General features: G+C 43.5%; 1 protein-coding gene across 1 annotated transcript in view; it reads left to right on the plus strand.

Moving 5' to 3' along the window:
* CTSF (cathepsin F) overlaps positions 1–11,027 on the plus strand; it is a 612,378-nt gene extending 601,351 nt beyond the window's left edge. Inside the window, exon 14 of the mRNA XM_078660834.1 lies at positions 2,469–11,027. Coding sequence (XP_078516960.1) covers positions 2,469–2,543 — 75 coding nt within the window. The 3' untranslated portion in view covers positions 2,544–11,027. The remainder of the gene's footprint in view (positions 1–2,468) is intronic.
* The last annotated feature ends 13,962 nt before the right edge of the window (positions 11,028–24,989 follow it).

Genomic DNA, 24,989 nt, shown 5'->3' on the forward strand with positions numbered 1-24,989 from the left:
TGTTCTCTCAATGTTTAAAGCTGTATTACAAATGTCACAAAAAGATGTAAAAATTTCACTTCTGTTCTTGGATTTTCGTCACAATAAAATACACTGAACATAATCTTCACAAAAGTTATTTACAAAAGTTTAAGCTATTGCCATTATAAATTACAATAACTTTTATTTAAGTATTAATTATTTTTAAAAAAATTAAAAGCCATTGTTATTTGTAATATCAATACATCTAAGTCACGTAAGTACAACACATATTGCATTACAAATGCTATAGGTGTCACATTTGCGAAAGTTAAAACTATTGGAATTGTAAATGACAAAGCTATTAATTTAGCTATTTTCAAAACCAACACATAAATATAAAATGTGTCATTTACAATACCAATAGCTCAGACTTTCCTAATGCAAGACCTATTGCATTGCAAATGCTTGTTGTTTGATGCTGGCAAAGTATCTGCCTGAAACTCTGGGTTGCTTCAAGGTCAGGCTCTTCAGATAGATCAGTACTGTTCTTAGTGCCCGTTTCCTCAGCCTGGGTCAGTGGAGTTCAGTCGTCCAGTTCCTGACCGGTGTGTAATCTTTTATATGGTCATGCAAACTTAAACCTTCGTGCAAACTAAGATAACAATAGCGTGTCACCTGGATAAAATAAACATTTTCTTATGTTTATTAAAGGCTTCAAGTGGGCATTGCTTAGGATACCCTGCATAATCAAAAACACTGCACTGGAAAATAATACTGCATCAACATTCAGTAACTATACACAAACTCATGGCTATTTATGGAGGAAAAGATGTCCAATGTTTCTTGTTTTACGTATACTGCTTTTTTAACTTTTCCCCACTTTTATATTAAATTTGTTACCTGGTCTTTACAAAGGTTTTCAGTATCTAAACTGACAATACTGGTCGTAGAGACTCTATTCCATTTCTTAATCGGCGGGCAGATCTACAGCCAAATAGGTTATCCTCACTTCTACTTTGTTTGAATCACCTCATTAGTATCCTATCCAGAAATTCCTTTCTGTAAAATAGTATTCAACAGTACACACAAGCTAAGGGTATTGCACTGACTGTTCAATCTTTGTCACACCCAGTAGGTTTTGATGAGTCCCCTGGCAGTGCAGCTACAAAGGCCTACCATTTGAAGTAGGAAAAGCAGTCAGGTGTCCCTTGAACCTCGCCCAAACTTAACTGGCAAAGGTTTGCTAGAACAGATTAACCTTTCATGGACATCAAGGATATTTTTCCCTGTTTCCTCACCTTTCCCCCAAATCCAGCATACACGCAAGACATCTGGCCTAATACTTTTGTGGCTTTGGTAAGAAGCTAAGCTGCTAAAAACTATTTGTAAAGTAATAGTTCGCAACCATCGCGGCCACAGAGAGAATATAAATATTATAAAGAAAAATACCATGGTGTTTCCAATAATTCCATTTCCTGAGCATCTGCTAATAAGAATAAGCATCTAAAATGTTTACCATACTGAGAGGTGGTATACACTATTGCACACGTAATTGCTGGTAAGATGGAGGCGCTCCCAGGTCGTAAAGCCCCGTCAGTAAGACCCTAACCTGTACTGTTTTGCAGGAGGACAGTGAGAAAGTGTCCTTGTGATGGCTGATCTGATGCACCATACAAAGGATCTCATAGGAATTCTTACATGCCGATTTGGGAATGTGTATTTGAAAGATGACTTAGGCCTAAGCAAGAGGCTATATCATATAGGAATATATGAACCAAAATTACACTGTCACAATGTATAAAACATTAGCAGTCCATACCTATTATTGCTTGTGTTGCCTAATGAAGCAAAAGCAATCAGTAATAACAAGGAATAGTTCAGGGTTTTATGCTACAGGTGAATCATGGGCACCACTGAAAAATAAAATGTAAGCACACAACCAAGCATTGCCCTTAGTTTTCTGTAAGCAGATTCATTTAGTGCTACCGCAAGGGTGTTTGCCTATACCAAGGCAGTGCTAATGTTTAATTGCACCACTTGGTTATATTTTAGGCTGACACCCATCTCCATTTTAAATAATTGTTTTTCCATTCGGCAGTCTTTATCAAACAAGAAGCGTGTGTAAAGAGGTTTGCCAAATAAACAACTTACAGTGGTGATTCGGTATCCCTACAACATGGACACACATACATTTCCAAATACCACACCCCATGCCTGCCAACGCACTGATGCTAATGATCTGTTCTATACAAAAGGAAGTGATCTGAGCTGAGGCTTATTGGCAAACCAAGAGTTGGCTTCAAGGTCATCATGGGGGGACAGCGAAGGATTGAACCCTGGGGAATTATGTCAGATGTTATTTAAAGAAAAAAAAACAGGATGCTAATTGGAAGGAACCTAAAGTCTAGCATACTTGTGTTAAAATGGTGAACAGCTTGCGATGTTTTTATTTCTGCTTTAAGTTGTTGTATTTAACTCCAATTGAACCTTTCTCCTTCTGTTTGCAGGGATATTACTACCTATACAGGGGATCCAGAGCTTGTGGAATGAACACAATGTGCAGCTCTTCGGTTATAGACTAGAGGAATCCCATGAACAATCTGGATTTTGGAACACCATGTTACAGTTTCTCCCCCTCTTTCACAAACTATCTTCGTCACTTGAAGCTCCAGTTATCCCTTATGCAAGAAACCAAGGCATACACTAGTGATAGTATTCACATCAATACATTTTAGAGGCTCCTTCACATGAGCTACCTCTTATCTACACATTCACAAGCTTCTGATGAATACTTCTCACTGCAGATTCCTCTCTCTGTTAATATCCCTGGGTGCCAGGCTAGATCTGGAAACTCCGAAGCGGTGCTGCTGTGCCCCATTAGATGGCACTGCATGACTCCTTGTCAACTCTGTTCTACTTTAGAAGTGACAAACGGAGTTGCATTTAAGTGCCACTTATGTATTCTGATGTCAGTTCCTTTCTTTCACAATCGTGAGATGCGGATCTGGAGCTCCGCTCCTTTTTTCACTCTGTGAAGAGCTTTTCTAGTATATTTTCCTGTGTGCAAGGGACATGCCACCCCATAAAATGATAGGGTTTGAAACTCCACCCAATTTAACCCATAAGCTATCTGATACCGCAAAGCAATGCTCTACAAAGCGAAGCACCAGCTTCCGTTCCTAAAGTTGCTCCCACGGCAGATCTTCTACACGGTCGAAGTTTTCTGGAAAGTCACAGAAGAAACATGAAGAAACATGAAGTCCTAGCGGTACTCAGCCCCTTCCCCTCACTCTTGCTCTCCAGAGAAGGCACAACAGTGCCACTGTGCCTACAAGTCTCAATCCAATTCCATTAAGGAGTCAATTCTGTCCTTGGTTCCGATGCACTTCGATTTCCTGGGTCCATCAGCAACATCGCAGCAGGTGGAAACCTTCGAGAGGCCATGCTGCCAATTTTTGGCTCGCATCCGACTCCCTCTGGTGTGTGTTTGTGCCCCAAGTATTCACAGTAACCTCCGGTTGGATTACCGCTGTTGAGTTTGCTCAATGCGCCGTCTGTGCCCCTTGAACATGCTTCTGTTTCCTTGCTGGTGTCAGTACCGGCTTCGGTCTTGGTCCTAAAATCAGTATTGGCTCCTTGAAAGATCAACACTGCACCGACTTTGGAGAAACAACTGCAACCCATCATGGTATACGACTCTGAGGCCATTTCATCTCAACTGAGACCATATCTAGATCTTGATGTGCCTCCACCTATACTGAATCCATCATACTCGCATACAATTTCACTTCTGGGCAACCATGCATAAACTCTATATCATCTTTTTGGCTCAGGCGACAGATAGTCATATGGAGACGACAATGTTGGAAATGGGGAAGAGTTTCAGCTGCGACCACTTCCATATGACAGAAACATCTTTGATTTCCTTGGGGTCCTCAATCAATCTGTCAAAGTCACATCTGACACCTTCGTAGAGACTTCCTTTCATATGGGTCATCCTGGATTGGTGCGTATTTGAGACTTTTCTCCAGACCAAAAAGTCTAGGACATTAGGGCTATTATCCTGATGTTTCAGTCCCTGCCCTGGGTCTCAGTGAGGATGACTCTGCGGCTTCTTAGACTACTGACCTCCTGCATCCTGTTTGCCAATCAAGCCAGATGGCAGGTGCAAGCCTTGCACTGTGATCAGAGCTCTCAGTGGACTCAGCACAAGAGGAACCTGCTATCCATCCATTTGTCAAAGAAGACTGCAGAAGATCTGATGTGCTGGCTGCTTGATTACAATTGGACCAGCGGCATACCCCTCTTCGTATCTGTCCTCAATCTGTCAGGCACCTATGTGGCATCAGTGCACATATTCATGAAACACTGTTGTCTCCACAGACTGGAATTTTGCCTGCTATGTCCTGCAGGACTTTTTAGTTTAAGCATTCCACAGACCCATCACTTTGGGAGGTACTATTTTGGTATCTATTCACAAGGTGCAGAATCTGCGTTTAGAAGTATCTAGCGTTTAGAAGTATCTATCAGAAGAACAAGTTACTTACCTTTGATAACGCTCTTTTAGGCAGATACTCTTATCTCACAGCTGATTCTTCACCACCCTCTCTCCTCCCTGTTCTGCGGTATTGTATTTTCCATCTAAAAAGATCCCACACTGGTTCTTTTGATTTGTTGGTGGGAGTCACGTGTGAGGGCTCAGACAAGTTCATGAAAAAAACTGATGTCAGCATTCATAGGTGGTGCATGCATTCAAACCCATTTTGTCACTTCTGGAGCTGAACGGTTACGATATGGAGCTACACCAGACCACGTACAAGCATGCAGTAACACTGATTTTTTTAGTTTCCGGATCATGCCTGGCATCTGGGGATAGCCTCAAGGGGAGGAATCTGCAATTAGAGGTGTATCCACTAGAAGGTTGGTAATTTGTCATCATCTTCACTACTCTAAGAATCATGAGAGGAACTTCCTTTCAATAGGCAACAGGGGAAGCTTCTTCCTCAGCACTTTGAGTGATACTCACAAACCAGCCCAGTTCCCTTGTAATTCATACAGGTCATATGCTTACAGGTCATATGTCACTGGTTTTGGAAGTAGTTCTGTTACAAGCAATAGTTTCCTGGGCTCTTGTGCTTTACAGGTCCTTTGAAGCATTACATGACTTACACAGTCAGATGTACCTTTTAATGTGCGGAGTACTTTTCTGCATTGCGGAATGCACAGCAGTGATACATGATCACCACATACTCTGGGCATCCATTAAGCAGTGTCATTTTAATTTATTTTGAGACAAAAATGTTTCAGGGTAAAGAGTTTTAATACTGGCCACTTGAACGTAGGTTCATTATGTCTCTTTCAAGGTTGACAGTTGGGATGTGCAGACCTCTCATTGCAGCATTACTGCACTTTGCATTTTTCCAGTCCAAAATATAACCCAACAGTTACCCAATGTTAAGTATTATTCATGAATCTCAGCCGTGTAAACTATAATAATTCCATTTCTGTGGGTTGAGGTGTAGCCTACTCGTTAAGTGACTGTCTTCCGAATAACCAGACCATGGCTGTGGTTTGCCTCCATGACTTGACAAAACTTCAGTCTTCAAATTATTGATTTGTCTTCCTGGACCTCATTTCTTTCAACTACAAATACTGAAATAGCTTAAAAATAAGAATTATGCGTTACAAAAATGAACAGATATTTCAGCGTTGGTGAATGACTAGGAAACATTTCCAACCAAAGCCTACATTCCATGTCAGCCTCTTCTATTGGACCAGTGTTCCTGCTTATGGATGCTAGTGGAGGAAAATAAATAATGTTAAATTGCCTAGAGATTCTGGTAAACAGACAATATAGGAGAACATAAGATGATCGACACTGAAGAACTGCTCATTTTTACAGCTTGAATTTTAAAGTAGGAAGACAAAGTATTGTGTTTGGGCTGTATGGCTGCGTGATAGAAACGTATTTAGCAACAAATATTTAAGTATATGATTTTCTATGGCACACCTTTGAAATGTGGGACTTTGAGAGGGACTATTGCATCTACCCCGTATACATCGACTGAAATGAGATACTTTTTGCAATCTAAATTTATGTATATAGGTTTTTAATACCATGCTCTCCTACATGCATTGATAATGTCATTGGAAACAGTATTGAACTTCTTTCAAATGGATGTAGTACAGTGTTTAGCACTTAAAAAGGAGACATATACTATTTAAAGCTGATTTTGAACTTGCTCATATTCTCTAGAGGTGGTGCATTTTTCCTTAATGGCAGATTTAGAGTTAGAAGTCTCTCTCCACTTTTATGACATGACAGTAGTGGAAACATCAGTATACAACTCCCCTCCTTGCAGCCTATGAATGGCAACTATTGTTCTGCGCTGTTTTGTATATGTAGCTCTGAGACATAGGAGTTTGCAGCCCTACAATACAAAGCCCATACGAGAGTCCTAAATATCACCGAGTGCTGCCGTCTGTTGCCCTGTCCGGTGCCACTGTCCGGTGCATTCCCTCTCATCTAGACAGGATTAGTGCAGGATCCACTTACGTGTTGTTGACGGTCCATGCCATGTCCCTTCCCCCGCATACACCTTGGGCTCTGGTCACGGTGCCCAAGTTGTTACAGGCATTCCGTGTACTCAATAGCTTCCATGTGAATTGATAGCAATCCAGAATCATGTACAATTGTGTTAAAGGTAGTATTTCATTGCTTTGTCTTGTTCTACAGAATGAAACAGTGGGACATGTTGTGAATAACTAAGAGGTAAATTTTTAATGCAGGCAGGGAAAAGGGCAGGCTGAGTCGCCCGTGGGGTCACTACCGCCTCAATTCCAATGCTTTTTTAAGAAGCAATGAGGACTTCACTCATACATTACTACTATCATTGCTACTATTATTAGGATTATCACTACTAACACAAATAGTACATATGGTACTACTTCTACTGCTGCTAGTGCTACTATTACTACAACTACTACTCCTAGTACTGCCACTACTACTATCACTACTATTGCTACCAATACCATTACTACTAATGGTGTTAGTGCTATTATTATTTATGTTACTACTGCTACTACTATTACTAATGGTAGTGGTATTAGTATGATTGCTGCTACTAGTATTAGTATATTTGCTACTACTGCAAATAGTGTGTTTAGTACAAATACTGGTGCTAGTGCTACTAGTATTAAAGGTACTACTCCTAGCACTGCTGCTGTTACTAGCACCATTGCTATTAACCCCACTACTACTAATGATACTAGAACTCCTATTGTTGGTGTTACTGCTACTAGTAGTAATGCTGCTAGAATGACTGCTACTACTACTAATTGAAGAAGGTCCCTAAAACCCCCAAAAGAAGGACCCCTTAATATTGCCACCAAGATATGTTAGTATTTCAGAGTGATGTCACCAGTGGTTAAGTAATTTTTAAAAATGGGTGCAAGAGCCCAACATTTTTCTTGAGAGACCACTACTGGTTTCGCTGCATTTTGGAGTTTTTGAATACCAAGGCTGCCTAGTTTTAATTCCACTTAATCTACTTTCTTCCAACACCCTACATTTCCTGTGTTTTTATATTTCACTCTTGCAGATTATTTTTCATCTCTCTTTTTAGGTCTCGCCTGATCCAGCGCATGCGCAGGTCTGGCCGAGACATTTAGTAGCTGCTTTTAAAAGTGCTACCAAAGCGGCCACCAGCCTATGGTCATGCATCCCTAGCGTGCTTTAGCGCGTCATCGCGATCACTTTCGCTTTTAGAGTGATCGCGATCAATTTCACGGCAGCGCGCCATTACTTTTACTGCTGCGTGGCCAATGCTTGTTTTAAATTCCTCCTGAGGCTCCCCCGTTTTATTTATCGGAGTAGGCAGCTCTTGTTTGTTTATTTAGCGTTTCCCCTGCTTCCCAGCCTCTTTATTTCGGCTTCAGGTGCCCTCTTAGTTTTTTGGGTGAAATCCACTGCTATCGCACCAGTAGCATATTGCAACCACAGCCCCTGAGTTAAGGCAGGCTGTATTGCTAGCTGTTTATGCCAGGACACATTACAAATTTGCTCTTGGTAGAACTCAGAATCTTTTATGCGTGGCAGGTTTTATGTATTTGGCAACGTTTCCTGTACATTGGCAGTCGTTTTACAAGAGCTACAGATATAGCAAATTGGAAAACAAATCTACCTATACTTCTAAACATAGCACATGTGGCTGGGTTGCTTAGGGAGCTACTCTCGTTACAGACATCAAACTGGAAGATGTCAATAACAGAAAATGAGGGCGCACTGAAGGCAGAGATGGATTGCCTTATTCCTATCACATGCAGACCACGACAGCAACTTGCATTTGGTAACATCACTTCTATTTAAAACCACTCACATCAGTGAGGGCGCTATTGACATTCCATTCATCTCACTGGAAGATTTATAATTACAGCAAGCAGCACAAGGTGGCGTATTGTGTGGCATAGGCACGCACTTTCATTCTCAGGTACATTCACAAGGCCATGCTTTGGTGTCATGATCGCAGCTGATGATGTAGGCAGCCTTTGCTCCAGCTGCACTTCAGTTGGAGTCTCTCTTTCTTCTGCCTCGGTCCTGTTGATTGAAGCCTGACTGTGGTTTAATTGGTGGCCGTTTTTTTAGGTTCATGTGGTAGCTCCTTTTCTATTTCTTTGATAATCATGGACAGGAGATAAATTGGCTCTCCTTTACATTATTTCAGTTCTGGGTAATGACTCCAAAATGCTATTTTTGGCACGTGTGAGGGCAGATAAAATTTGTCATCAGTGATATCATTTATAATTTCATCTGTGATATTCTGTACGGTGCAATGGGGAAATTATCATTGCTTAACTAACGCTGACTAGCCCATTTTTGCGTGTTTAGGTTTAAACTACAGCAGTAAGTATGTTTACTATTCTTAACTCCACATCCATGTTCTTTTCAACATAATGTAAAAGTTCTTTACAGATTCAAGTCCACGTACAGGCCTAAAATGATAACAAGACAAAGAGGGCCATTTTAGAATACAGTGTGTTGGAGAGTGGTGACCAAGCCCTGTGCATCCACCCTCTCTCCTCTCACTGTAAACGTTCTAAAATGGTGTTAGTCAAAGTACGGGGTGAGGGTGTGGGCGGGTTTCTTACGGCCCTCTTGACCTTTACACCCCCACCGACTTGCTGAGCCCTAAAATAAAATAAAAAAATCTTAAATGAAGGGGCATGTGTTAACTTTATGAACACTTTTATTTTTAAAGACACTTTCGAGAAATGTGTAAAACTAGGATTACGTTTCTTCAAAATTATGCATGCATTGGCATAGCCAGTAGGTCTTGCTTTTGGGACCTTATAAGTGTTTAGCCATTCAACACTTGATGTTGTTGCACCAAGGATATTGTGCTGCATAACTAAATATTTATAAGGTCCCAAAAGCAAGACCTATTGGCTATGCCAATGCTTGTTTCCCTTTCTCACAGTTTTTCTTTCTTTTCCCAACCTTTCTTCCTTTCTCCCTTTCCATTTCTCTGGTCCAAAGTCTGAGGATGATATATAGGAGTAAGATGATATTGCATGCCATGCAACAAACGTTAGAGGAAATGCAGATATAATAATAATACTGGGTGTGATCTCTCCTCGCATGACAGCACCAAGCATGAGATAGTTATTCCTACGGCAAGCAGAAGGAGCAGATTTCTACATCCAGTAGTTTTCATAAACATCCAGCCCTGTGCTTTAGTCTGCAGTCTTTGTAGGATCAGGGCATGTGGGCCAGTGCTGCTGTTGATGCCGTTTGGGAGAGGGACACTGACCCAGGGGTTCAACCCTTAGCTCACCTACTTGGCAACCCATGACCGTAGGCCAACCACTTGTTCTCAGAGTCCGTGATTATAAGGTGCTAAAAGCTCACCACATATATCACTTGGTGGCCAAGGCACACTTGCTCTTCTAACTGTGCATCGTATGTCCTTGGTTACTGCTGTGACCTGAGGTGACTAGGTTATAAGTCTGTTGTTAGAAGTCCTCCATTCCATTCCAGTCGTGCGTATTTAGGTGGTGCACATGGACGATGGTTACATCCATATTGTTGGCTCATTTAATACCATACTCAATCCCTTTCTGACCCGGTTTAATTCATGTAGTTGGTAGTTGTACCATAATCGACTTACCAGCTAATCACACAAATGGAATCAATTTGGTGTTAAATTGTATTTCTGTCATAAAATTGACATTTATAGAAGTCCGTATTTTCTGTGACATGTGATGGGGTATACAGCAATATAAAGGACTTGAAAAGGGCTTCATATAAAAGATCAGAAGAAAGAAAATGTCATGGATGAGAGAGAGAAAGCTATCAGCACGAGTAACACATCTGAAATAGGGTGAAAGCCTTCGAACTGACCCACAAAACTGTGAGCAGACAAGTTTCTTAATGTAAAATTACTTCTGAAAATATGATTGTAGAATATTTTATGACCATCTTTATCTGCAAGACTCTCTGTTGGTGTAAATGAAGCCGAAGGGCCCTTTTATTCAGAGTCTTCATGGTAATGGCTGAAATGTGGATGCATAAGCGGGATAGCAGTGCTAATCAGTGGAGAAGAAATTCAAACTGTGATGTTATAACTGTTGGACAATTTTTGGTTTCCTCTTCTTGGATGTGGCGTGGTGGACCAGTTTTAAAGTTCAAGAATGCCAAGGTCATTTTCTTCGACCCTTTAATCTTCTGTAATAGGACTTTTTCCGACACTATGGTCAACCGCCAGCTGCAGTGCAGGAATCATTTCTGTAGGTATCTACTTCTGAATGATTTGTTTGAATTGCTTTTTTGTTGTGCATCATGCTGCCTCGCTCTGGGTGGTATCCAAAAGAATAGGTACCTTTGCTGATGTTTTCTTAAATCTAACAAGATGTATTTTTATCTAGTTTTAAACTAAGTTTCTTTGAATCAGTATTTAATACCTGCAATAATTAATGTATTCCTAAGTGGTACATTGTTTTAAATAATCAGATTGTGCTGGTATGTATCTTCTCAGACCCCTTTCTCAAATAATAAAGGTATTAAACTATTTCAGACTTTCACTAATGTTAAAGCGCACTGCCCAAAACTTGGATTGTTTGGTAATTACTGTATTATAACTTTCAAACCAAATCCCATTATGCGATTACTAAATGAACTGGAAATATGCATTTTCATTTGGGGAAAAAGCTGAATATTTTGCATTTTTAATTCTGAATGTGATATGTGGACATTAAGAAGTGATGAATGGATTTAAAAATGCTACTTTGTGCTACATCACCTACACTCACAGCAGTACTATTAACTAGGTTAGGTAGATTAGTGTCCGTGCAGTAGGTCTTCTTCGTTAGCAGAGTGTAAGTTAGATGTATATGTGTTTGTGTGGTTCCAGACAAAGTGAACAGTGCGGACTCTGGTTATAGTTAGTGAGTTGGAATCTTAGTGTGTAGTCTTTAGTCAGTCAGTCAAAGTCAAATATCTTTATTTCGGTTAATAAAAACCATAAAAGCAGTGCAAAATTCATTATTACACAAGTTAAAATTATACAAATGTACACATGATTGTAGTTCGAAATAGACAGTCTAAAACAATTAAAATCTTTGATACAAAGAGAGAATAAGATAAAATCAATTTCATAGAAATAGACCCACCACAGTTTCATACAATCCTCAGTACCTTATTAGTTAAGATTTTGGGCAATATCATTCTACTAATAAATTTGTCTGGTTAAGTCTTGTTTTATTTATGCGCGCTGCCGCTACCAAAAAGCTAGCTACACTGTGGGTGACCTGAACGGAGCCCAGCATTTGTAGATGTAGGAGGGCAGGCCCCACCTGGACGAAATTCAATTCCTTCAGGATTGGAATTAGAAATGTTTTACGGGCCACCAAGTAATGCTCGCAAAACATCACTAAGTGGAGCGTGTCCTATGTGGAATAACTATCACAGGTGCATGGTGGGGTATCGTCTGGGGTCCCCCACTTCGGATAATTGCCCAGCGGAAGGTGAATGAGGTTGAACCTAAATCTAACCAGAAGGAAGCGGTGGTAAGGTTTAGACACGTACTTCAAGTACGGTTCCATGGCTGGAGAGGTTACCCGCTGATAGATTGATCTCACTATGGGTTTTCTAAGTTCAACCTCCTCCCTTTCTTGTTCGAACAAGTTGAGGAAATTACACTTGATCCACCCTACGTCCTCGAACCTGATGCCCTGTGGAAATAAATACATTTCCGGACGCCCTAGCCTAACGCATGCTGCTCTAACATACGAAAGCCAGGGTATTCTGTTAGCTCTGTCCAGTGCCACACAGTCCTTGAGTATCAGGTGGTTCAGCGTGATTTCCTCATTCAGCCAGGTTTTAACCCATCGTAACAAAGGGGCCATTTTCAGGTAGTCAGAGATATATCCCAAGCCCACTTCACAATGAATTGAAAATGTGGGGGATGATTGTGGAAGAGACAGAAGGGATCGAATAAACTTATTTTCTATTGTTTGAATCCCAAATGTTGGGACGTAACCCCAGATATCAGCCCTATATGAGGCGATTGCCATACACTTTGATTTATAAATGCGGATCATAGCCTCCATTGGTCTTGCTCCCAATCTCTTTGAAAAGTTCAAAAGAGCTGTGGTAGATCTTACAACCACGTTACTCTTGAGCTTCAGCTGGGGACCCCAATTCCCCCTTTCATTAAATACAACTCCTAGATAACAAAAGAAAGGCACCCTTGAAATTGGTGTTCCGTTACATATGAAGGTTTTAACCTTCGCGGTTTTCCTGCGTAATCCGGTCACCATTACATGGGATTTAGAGGTATTGATTTTTAGGTCCAGGGCGTCCATAAAAGTACCAAAGTGATCTAACAGTTTTTGTAGTCCCATGCCTGTACGTGCAAGAAGGACGGCATCGTCCGCGTACAGGAGGACCAGAATAGCAGACCCTCCCATACGCGGAACGTCCAGGGTGGCCAGTCTTTAGTCAGCGGGTCTGGGCTGCGTGGAATAGTTCTAGTCTGGAGGTTCATGGGGACCCCACCCCGCACCCAAATCGCGTCCCCCGCGAGATGGCTAAGTATGCCGTTGAATAAAACTGGCCTCTCCAGCGTCTCTGTAATTTTCTAGTTTCCGATGGTATTAAATGTGTCTCTTGAAGATAGACTATTTGGGCTTTATGCAGATGTAACTGTGCCGCTATTCTATGTCATTTGTGAATTGCCCCATCCCCCGAAGGTTCCAGGAAATAATAGTGTAAGTTTAACCACCAACATCACTATTGTTTAAAAAGTACACATTATCATGAGCCGTCCCACCCCAACCTCCTCCCCCCAGGCCCCACCCCCCAGATTGCAAGTGGACAGTGCGGCAACAATCTAATCAAAACATCATTATCCTAATACTGGGTCCAACGATTCAACTTCGCTTGACCAAACTGTGCAACAAAACTCAACATAGTATCTTGTAAACAACTGATTATGCTTGTGGGGTATGCTCCGTACTTAGGGCCTGATTAGGATCACGGTTTTCCCGCATCCTCCGGGCCGGCGGAAGCCACCGCCGGCCCGGAGGATGCGGGAAAACCACTGCGGAGACACAGAAGACCCACCGCCAAATTAGGATGGCGGTGGGTCTCAAAATCCGTCCGCTGCTTTGCCGCCGCAGTCACCTTCCGACCGCGGCGGAAAAGCCCTAACATGGCTGGCGGTGTCTGTCAGACACCGCCAGCCATATTAGGATAGCGGAAAGCATATGCTTTTCCACGGCGGGTTTTCCGCCGTGGAAAAGCATACGGAGCTTCACTGCGGGGGCCCGTTGCGGGCCCCCTGTGTGAAGGGGGAATGGGGGGTGCACATGGGGGGTACCTATGGTACCCCCCTGCATTTGTATGCAGTAATCGGCAGGCACCGCGCGGTGCCTGCCGCTTTCTGCATACAAATGCAATGTTAAAAATAGAGGATGTGACCGCCAAGGTGGCGTCACATACTAATTGGAGAGGAGGGAACTCCGCAGGCCATGCGGAGGTTCCCTCCTCCTCGATGGTCGCGGACGGACTCAAGTCCGTCCGCGATCATAATGAGCCCCTAAGTTCACATACAGAACAAGTACCATATGTGGATTTGCACAGGACTACATGTGCCACTGGACTCATTGGAGCATTATTTACTTACCTCTTCGATGCTATACACTAATCATAAAAAAAAAACATGTACTGACTGGGGACAAGTTAACATTGTTTATGTACTGATTAATAAAATATACATATAACATCCAAACAACACAGGGGTACTCTACCATTGTGTAAACCATGGTGTCAACTCAATGGATCATTACTTAGTTGCATGGTTTCTGAAGGGATCAGTGTCACACTTCCTCCTGAGTCCGAATCAGTGTTCACCTCCATGGAGGGACTGGTACAGATAGGTGGGCGGATAGAATGAAACACTGTGGCAGACCGGAGGGCCTCCTGTCTACCCTCCATAATCAGCCGGCGAGGTGGAGTGCTGGACCCAGTGCTCTGTGTCATAAGACCCTGTCGCCACCTCCGAGGGTCCCGCTGTGACTTCGGTTGTGAAGTCTCTGGGCGTTTAGAGTACATTGTGTCTGGGTCGTTCCTGTCCAGCCAGTATTAAGCACCATCCAGCATGTCGAAAAAGAACGAGTGTTGATTATGAATTACCTTCAGTTTTGCTGGGAAAAGCAATGCAAATGTGAGGCCCACTACATGGACCCGAGCCTTTACCTCCATAAAGGAGAAGCGTTTACGCTGGACGCCAGCGTATTGTCTGGAAAGATAGAGATTCTGACATTGTCAATCTGTAGCGGACCACTCCCTCGCAGCCTGTAGTACATGATCACGATCCCTATAATTCAAGATCCTGGTCAAGAGCGGGCGGGGATTCGCACCAGGCATAGGGTGATGAGCAGGAACTTGGTTCGCTCTTTCAACAGTAAAGTGTGCGGCTAAGCCTGCTGGAGCTACACTTGTTTGCAGCCACTCCTCCACGTAAAGTGTTGGATTAGGCCCCTCCGTGCCCTCCGGGAGACCCTAGATACAGAGGTTGTTACGCCGAGCCAGACCCTCTGCATCCTCTGGTCTGGCCTGTATGGATTCGACTTGATGACGCAAGTGTTTCAACTGCTCATCATGGTCTTTCAACTGGGGCACCACTGCATCCAGGTCTTGCTCTGGGGTCTTGACTTTATCTGCTAGCTTTCTATGGTCATCGTTGAGTAGATTAAGGTCTACCAAAATCGTTCCCAATTGATTTTCAAGTGCAGATCTAGAATCACGGATTTCTTGCAGGATCACGTCTAGTTTATCAACTGTGGGAGCCGACGCGGCCCCATCGTCCATCTGCCCAGAGCACCCAGTTGAGGTCCCTGAGGGGGGGAAATTGATCCAGCCCTGCCAGATCGTGACTTTGTTCTGCTCTTCACTCGATCCATAACTGCTGATGACTAGACCGGGTATGGGACTCTCCAGGTAGGGTCGCAATATGCCTCAGGGCCACCAGCCTCGCAGCAGCTGCCCCAGTGCCACACTGCCTGCCCTAGGGGTCCGTACTCCATAAGCACCATCCCCAGCCAGGCACTCTAGATTATGTTATGACACTCGAGGACACCCAGCGTGTCACCGATCCCACACCACGCCGCCACCTCAATCATGGTCAGTATCCCAGCTTCGACCACTCATGCACAGTCCTGCCAAGCAATCGGCTCTCACACAGGCCAGAGCACTGGACACCACAGAACCTGTAGGCCTTCCTCAAGACAGGCACTCAGTCAGCAGCCACTTACTGCATTTCGGTCTGGGGTCAAGGTAGGGTGTTGTGGCACCTCAGGCGTGCAGGTCGCATCTGTGCCCAATTGGAACTCCAGCTCTGCAAAAAAGGAAAAGATGGGGAGGCCATCTGTGTCCAAACCCCTCAGCACAGCAGCGCGGGAGACCAGTAGCACTATGGACAACTCAGAGAGGTCAACAATGAGACCTCTAGCCTGGAACCGCGAGTCAGTGCCGGGCCACGAATTGCCCCAGGGAGGCAGCCGTGGATGATTTCTGGACCCAGTCAGGAGGAGGGAAGGGGATAAGGAGAGCAAGAAATGCCCCCCCCACAGTCACTCCTGAAATCTTCAACCCCCGTTGCAACAATGGAGGGGGGAAGCCGCTACTTGCTCCGCAACCTCACAGGGGCAAACACGCACCCAGCAGTTGTTGTGGACCCTGGTGGGACACCTCAGGGCTCCTCCGGTCCTCGGGTCTGCGTCCATACTCCCAGGCCCAGATCCGGGGTCTCAGGTGAGCCGCACGCCGTCGCCGGATAGTGCCATCTCGGACCGCTGTCAGGGGAGCTTCTTGCATCCAAAGCCACTCCCACCTCATTGGCCCATCATGCCACTGACTTCTCCGGGGCAAGTACATGCGTCTCAGTCAGCCACAGCCCCAGCAGTAGACTTTTCCACAGCCCACAAGCTTATGCGGGGCCACAATGCTGCAGCCGGTCGATAACAAAGGGCATAAGATGGATATTCTTAACAGATTAGGTACCCCGGGCCCAGAGCTCATCGCCTATCTTGGGCTGCAAGCCACGCCCCTAGTTTGGACTCAGCCGTATCCAAATCAGTCTTCACCCTACTCTCCATGGGAACAGTCCAGCCAAACTTCCAAGCTAGGTCCTCCTTGGACTGGAAATAGGCATCCTGAGGCTGGTTTTGGGGTATCCCCTCTAATCAGCCAAGCTAGCTTGATTTTAGTAGTGCAGAGAGCACACACCCTTATCTAGGCATACCCTTAGCCACTTCGGATGCGCATAGCAACATCACAAAAAAACGGAAAGACCGAGTGTTGAAACTTTTCAAACACTCACCACCAGTCAAAGATCTGGGCTTTATACACTTATATTTCTTGCCACATTAGAGAAGTCTACCCCAGCCCGAAATGCCTAGCCAGGTACTCCCTGGACTAGCAACAAGCATCCTGGGACCTTTTCCAGGGTATCATCCCTCATCAGCCAAGCTAGTCTGTATCCAGTGACGCAGCGAGCAAGGGACCCTTGCCTAGGCATACCCTTAGCCACTTTGGACATGCATAGCAACATCACAAAAACAAACTAAAGGACGGAGTGTTTGAAACTGATCAAACACTCACCTCCAGTTAAAGATCTGGTTTTAATACATCTTTATTTTGCTCACCACGTTACCCAGTTCTGGACCCGCACATATGTAAATCAGTCTTGACCCTGCTCCTCATAAGAACAATCTAGCCCGAACTGCCAAGCTGGGTCCTCCCTGGACTGGAAACAAGTAATCTGGGACTGGTTTCATAGTTATCATCCCTCATCAGCTAGGCTAGCTTGTATCCAGTGGTGCAGCTAGCAAGGGACCCACTTCTAGGCATAAACGTATCCACTTATAGCAACTTCACAAAATACAATGATAGACAGGGAGTTTAAACGTTTCAAACACTCACCTCCAGTCACAGATCTGGATTAATCCCCTTTTTATTTTCCCTGGTATCTCACCCCAATTTGGAGTCAGCCATATGTAAATCAATCTTGAAACTACTCCCCATGGGAACAGTTCAGCCAAACTGCCAAGCTAGGTCCTCCCTGAACTGGAAATAGGCATCCTGAGACTGGTTTTGGGGTATCACATCTAATCAGCCAGGCTAGCTTGATTCCAGTCGCGCTGAGAGCAAACAACCCTTGTCTAGGCATACCCTTATCTACTTAGGGAGCACAAAGCAACTTCACAAATAAACATGATGGACAGAGTGTTGAAACGTTTCAAACACTCACCTTCAGTTACAGATCTGGGTTAAATCCATTGTTATTGTCCCTGGTACGTAACCCCACTCTGGACCCAGCTATATGCAAATGAGTCTTGACCCTGCTCCCCATGGAAACATTCCCTCCTTAACTGCCAAGCTAGGTTTTCCCTGGACTGGAAACAAGTGTTCTGGGAATGGTGTCGGGGTATCACCCCTCATAACCCAGGCTAACTTGAAACCAGAGGTGCAGCGAGCAAGGGAGACACATCTAGGCATACCTTCATCCACTTAGGACGCCCACAGCAACTTCACAAAAAAACATGATGGACAGAGTGTTGAAACTTTTCAAACACTCACCTCCAGTCACAGATCTGGGTTTAATTCATTGTTATTTTCCCTGGTAGGTCACCCCACTTTGGACCCTGCCATATGCAAATCAGTCTTTGACCCTGCTCCCTAAGGGAACAGTGCAGCCCGAATTACCAGGCTAGGTCTTCCCTGGACTAAAAACAAGTATTCTGTGGCAGGTTTTGGGGTAGCACCCCTCATCAGCCAGGCTAGCTGAATCCAATGGTACAGCAAGCAAGAGCCTCATGTCTAGTCATACCCTTATCAACTTAGGGTGCACATAGCAACTTCATAAAATAAAATGATGGACCGAGTGTTGAAACTTTTCAAACACTCACCCCCAGTCAGAGATCTGGGTTTTATACATTGTTATTTTTCTCGCCACATCACCCCAGTTTATCCCAGCCCGAGGTGGCCAGCCAGGTCCTCCCTGCACTGGAATCAAGCATCCTGGGTCATGTTTTGGGGTATCATCCCTCATCAGTCAGGCTAGCTTGCATCCAGTGGTGCAGCGAGTAAAGGACACATGTTCTAGACATACCCTTAGACATTTAGGGTGCACATAGCAACATCAGGAAATAAAATGATGGAAGAAGCGATTAAACATTTCAAACACTGAACCCCCAGTTAGAAATCCCGGCCTAATCTATCAATAATTTGCATGCTATGTCGCAAGGATCCTGCTCATACACAGAACTGTGCACAGAGACCCAGTACATTAGTGAATTGTGGTGTACCAGAAACTCACCTCAGTACCTAAAAAAAAAACCCAACCAGCTAGCATCAGTGTCACATTAGCTCTTTGTCCTATAGCAAAGTAACCAAAGATTAGACAACCTAGAACATGCGACTAAGTACAAACTCAGGAATGGTGGGAAATGAGAACACTCTTTCGATATACTCTCATACCAGTCCACAACAGGAGTAAATAAGAGACATGGTTAGGTTAAAATATGTATTTTAACGACGTGATCTCAGGTGCAGTATCTTAGCCAACATAAGCAGACATATGATTAGAAATAATATGGTCAGTATTGTTACAATTCCATAAAATAAAAAAGGAGAAATCATATTATAATGATGGTGAAAACAGGTCTTATAGCGCCTAGTTTTAACATCCTCCCTATATAGGAACTATGTTTATAAACTAAAGAAGGTCTCTTGGGCTTGTTTGGGGGACCTCATAACCTTTCCGCTCAGTAAGATTGAATCACATCAGGATCAGAACAAAGCTCTCTGCATCCCTGGAAACGGAAAATCTTCCAAGTGTTTGAAATCATGGCAACTGTGCAATAATAGGGCGCCATAATTTCAGTTGGCTCACAGCTGCCAAATTGTTGTGTCTAAAAAGCGTTACTCGATCATGTCGAACAACATCTACCCTGTTATTGAAAAAAATAGAAACCTTCTCAGGGGTCTCACTGATACTTGGTCCTTTTAAACCAACAAGGAAGAAATTGGCACAGAAGCTGTAATATAAAAGTAACATCTTTAATAACCTCAAATGAGGGAGACTACATCACACAGAAGTCTTAGCCACTGAATGAGGCAGTCTAAGGAGTACAGAAAACAGGGACCTTATTTATGCTTAGGATTACATAGTCAGCATAAGACCAAGGGGAGCTCCTGGCACATGTAAGCATGGAAAATGCTTAATACGGGCATGCAAGATCTGCTTGCTCAACAAAGTGGGAGGAGAGTTACTTCTCCATACAGCAGCAAAAATAGCCTGACAGTTGTATACTAGGATCAGGTGCTTTCTACTAGCTAGGCCCTTCTGAGCATGTGCAAGGCTCGGAAGAGGGAAACAGCACATGGCGAGCACATGGCTACCTAAAATGGCTGCCAAAATACAAAATGGCTTTCAGCTCATGCTAACAAATCCCTGCAATATTTAACATTATGATAACCTTGATGGCTTCAGCACTCACTGTGCAGACTGGGGGCACACTGAGAAGTCGAAACAAACCTTTTCTCATGTGTAGACCTTCACGAAGCCTAACTTACAAAAACAGCAATATGCAGTGTTGTGTGCAAAAGCGGCAAAAGATAAAAATGGTGTTTAAACTTCTAAAAAGCCATGCTAACATAAAATGCGTGCAAAGCAGGCCTTATGCCACACTACACCCTACCTTGATCGAAGAACGCACAATAAAGGGGGCAAGATTCTTAGAATGCAGAGTTCAAGTTCGAATGAGACAGAACGATGTCCAGAAATTTTGCCAAACTTGATAATTGGGAGCAATAATCCGAATTGAAAAGTAACCAAGTCATTAAAAACATCCACGGGTGGCCAGGTTGTAAAAAAGACTTCAGAAAAAATGTATAAAACATCAATACATTAGTGAGAGGAAAAAAATCTTCACAAGTTCAGTATGTGTCTATGAAGCAGAAAAAAATCCCACTTCAATCCAACAGCGTATAGGCACCGTATGTCACAACTGCCTCCAACAGGAAGTCGTTGTCATCATCTATGAACATTTCAGCCATCCAATTAAGTAATGGAAATGAACATACATGTTCCTCAATAGCCGGAGCCTCTAGCACCATCAGGGGACAACTCGGGCTTTCCTCGAGGTAACTGTGCGCCAGAAAGTCATTGGCTGCAGTCCATATGTTCCAATTGCCCAGGACCCCATGAGCCGCTGCGCAGGCCATAATCCCGAAACCAGAACAATCTATTTCACGAGCAACTAAGGGACTCATTAGTAGATTAAAATTCAGGTCAGGAGACACTGTGTTGCAGAGACACAAATCCAGGGCCCATTCAATTCCACAATCCAGGCAATGAAAAACAGGCTGCACACAAGTAAAATAAGCGAACCAGAAAGATAAACCATACGCTACACTCGGAGTCGCCAGAGGTAGTGAGCCATAGTATTGTAGCATCCGGTTACGAAGCTGGAGCAGCCGGGGCAGATCGTCGTTGGGCACAGAACGTGCATCCATTTTGGAGTAAACAAATCAATAGCAGTACACCCGCTCCCAAAGCGAGAATTAACGGGAAACCGCCGAAGACACTCGAAAAAATCGAATGAATAAATGCTCGTATCACATCAAATATAGCTTGGAATGAGGTCACAAGGCCAGAACTTACTACTTTAAAAAAGTGTGCCAGACACGTGGTAGACGAGGCATTAAAGATTGTGTGAATCAAAGCACCAAAATGCAGGGGCAGGTCTGTATTTAATAAGGCATGTACCTCCGTACGAGTGTTTGCAACGTGAAGGACGAATGTTTCACTCAACACATTGGGAAACAGTAACGATGTACGGAATTCCTGCAAGCATACCACAGCAATCTTCATTATTTAATAACAAATAACTACCGTTTGCAAGCAACGTGAAAGCTGGTGTAATAGCCGGGGTGGGAGTGCCATTCAAAACACACGCAAGATTCGCTGCCGTTACATTACAAGAACCGTGCAATTGCAGATTTCTACAGAGTAATGAGTGATCTGGTGTGGATGTGCAGTCTTCACCTTTTAAATAAACCTCCTTTCCTTCCCTCAAACACCTATATGTAAGCGGGAGATTACAGACTTCATGAAGATAAGCACCACCTAGAGGTTCAAATCTACCAATCGCATAGTGTTTCATGCATGACTCAAATTTAAAAAGAGGGAAAGGTAGAGTTTTTAACCCATGGATGAGCCAAACTGCTGAATTCAACTCAGCCACTGAAAATGGTAACGGTTCCAGTTTTTCAAAATGCAGGAGTGAAAACGTGGCATCTTTCATTCACATAAATTGTTGTTTAACAGTCAAATTAAAAGGCAAAAATAAAGATTTCGTGTTCATGTAATCCCAAGGCACCTTCCCAGATTTCAATGTTTGAAGAGTCCAAACAAACTGTATAATAGAACGCAATTGATTTTGACCATGATACAGCACTGCAACGTCTTCTTGTACAATATCAACAACAGATGAAACAATATTATCTAACATGCAAATACTGGAAGAAAGGGTGTTAATGCTATTATCTACAATGGCAAGCACTTTTTTCTAAATTGGCCTGATCAATAACTCTGAGCCTAGAAGGAGCTTCAATTTGGAACAATTTCCAAACTTCGTTATAAACAGCATATATCTATCTTTTTGATCTACCTGCAGCAGGACCTTTCACAAAATCATTCAAATCAATGGCGTCAGTCAGTTTAGACAAATGCAAGTTAACTGATGCCAAAGTTGAGTGTTTGAGCCCACTCTGACATAATTTGCCTATAGAATAGGTGGTGACCGAATGATGGCTCTGAAAAGGGGATCAACTCTAACCTCTGTGTAGCCAGGGGTCAGACCCACAAAACGGTGTTGGCAGGAATCTGCACTTTTTTGCCATATCAACAAGCCCTCAGGATTAACACTGGAAATATTAAAAGAGGAATTTTTCAACAGGGCTTGTAAATCACTTAGGGAAGAACTGGTGTAATTATTCCAATGGGGAAAGTCACCCAAATCAGGAAATGAAGGGGCATTTAATTTTTTAGAAGTAGCCAATCCAAAGCAGGTTGTTTGTGAAATAGAAGCATTCAGTAACAACATATGATTCGGGATGAGGCCTGCTCGATGCAAAGCCTCAGTGCCTTGCACTTGCTAATTTTTAGAACCCCAAACAGATTTAAGATCAACGGTATCGTTCCACAGTACGTAGCCCCCAACAGCCAACTGGTCAATAAACAACTTTGAATACAGTAATTTTGTGTGGGTAAGTCTAACCTTAAAATAAAATGCATCAGGGTTGATTGATCGAAATCAGTAAAATAAGAAAACTTTTTCAAAAGAGTTTTGGAGCTGCATTTAACAGGCGCGGGACAAGGTAATGCTGGTAACAAAATGAATCACCATAGTTTGCAGATTCTAGGTATAAATCTTCAGCATCAAAAGCAGCATAATATTTCAAATCAGAAAATATAGCCTCTACGGCTTGGACATCCCAATCATCAGAGTGGATATTTTGTTTAACCACATCCCCCATAGAAACACGGAGTACATTGGGAACATTAATAACTTCAGTGGCCCCATGAATCTGGAACTTAACAGCATCCCACACAATCCCATCTAAAACGGGCCAAGCAGTTATATTCACAAATGTCTGGTCCCTCTTCATGATGTGTGAAGAGTAGTGGGGAGCCAAAGTTCCATCAATTAGTCTAATGGAAGTTCTTTCTTCAACATAGTGTCCGTTCACAAGTCGGAAAAAATACACCACAAATCCAATTGACATGAATACAAATATTGAAGAAAGCACCAGCCAACTGTAAGTCCAAGGAGGAATACATTATTTTTTTAAACCAGGTAGCAAAAATAGAAACTTTTGAAGGGGACTTTGATGTGGTCGAGCCAGTGTCAAATGAAAAACGTGATTGATTAGCCAAACGGGTCTCCAAATCAGGCATTGACAAGTCAGTGGGGTAAGTATATTCAGTATCATTAAGAGGATCACCAGCAGGTGGATTCAATAAAGGATTCGCAACTGTATTCATTTCAATGGCAACATCAGGCACGATGGCAGGATCCAAGGCCAAAACAGTGTGTAGCACCATTGCTGGACACGAGACTGCAGGTATCATACTAAGAAGAATCGGCCACCCCGTGTAGTTTGACATTGTCAATGAAAATGTACCTGTTCCCCTTTCGCCCAAGTAGAGGAGGTAAAATGACTGTTCTTGTACCCTGCACACCAAGCACAGGAACTGGAGCTCGATAGGAGGGACCAAATTCCTTCTCATTCTCGATCTTCTCTCGGACCAGTTCGCCAACTTGGGGTAGCCAGTCGACTACCTACCGGAATCTGCAATGCAGCTTCAGATGTGGAGGGCAAATGTTCCTTTGCAAGACTGTCTCTGGTCTTTTGTAGGTTCTGTAAAACATTAGAATGTTCATCTATGCCAAAGGATGCGACCGCCGCCATGTCTAGACCCTCAAGGTCCGGAACAAACATTTTGATGCCAAAGAGCATTTCGTATGGGGTCCGCCCAACCAGAGACCTTCTAGGGAGATTATTTAGTGCATGTTGTACGCTATTGAGGTGGGCTAGCCAGTCTTGGCCAGTACCTAATACCTTAGCTGTTAAGGATTGCTTTAAGTCACGGTTCATTCGCTCCACAACACTATTACCATCAGGCCGGTATGGAGACGAACATTTTATCTGGACCCTGAAAGACGACATGGCATCCTTGTATGCCTTAGAGGCAAACGCTGGACTCTGGTCCGAATGGAAGGTACCACACGTAAAAATTCCCACAAGACACGCAAATCCCTTACGACAGTTCTGGAATCAGCACTGTGCTGCGACCACAACCACACAAAGCGTGTGCACAAATCAACTGCAACTAAGATGTACTTATACGCAGTATCAGATGAGAAAGGACCTCAGTGATCTAAATAAACACATGCAAGCGATTTATTAGATATGTACAACTGAGTTTGGGGCGGGCGTGCAGCAGTAGAAGGTTTAATTCGCTGACAAATGTCACATTGAAGGACATAGTCACGCGTCTGTTTGTACAAACCCCGCCACCAACATCGCTGCTGGAAAAGAGATACAGTAGCTGACATGCAGGCATGCGATGAGGCCATCCCAGCGGGGGCTGCTGTAATCAAAGTCTGCCTGCGGTCCGCTTGGGTATTAACCAACATCGTTAATTCTCACATAAGGAACTTTATCAGGACTTAAATGATAAGATTATTTAGAAGAGAAAACTCTAGGGTAATTACCTCCCTTCTCCGTTGCGACAATAGCTGCCAAGATGTCATCATCAATCTTACTTTTGGAACGTGTATCTGCTGCTACTGCGTATGTTGCAACTGCTGTCTTTGCGGCTTCATCTGCGAGACAATTGCCAACAGCGTGAACTCCAACACGAGTATGAATTACAAACACGAGTGGCAGTCGTTCT

The sequence above is a fragment of the Lissotriton helveticus genome, chromosome 9 (genome assembly GCF_964261635.1).
Source record: "Lissotriton helveticus chromosome 9, aLisHel1.1, whole genome shotgun sequence".
In the NCBI taxonomy this organism is placed as follows: Eukaryota; Metazoa; Chordata; class Amphibia; order Caudata; family Salamandridae; genus Lissotriton; species Lissotriton helveticus.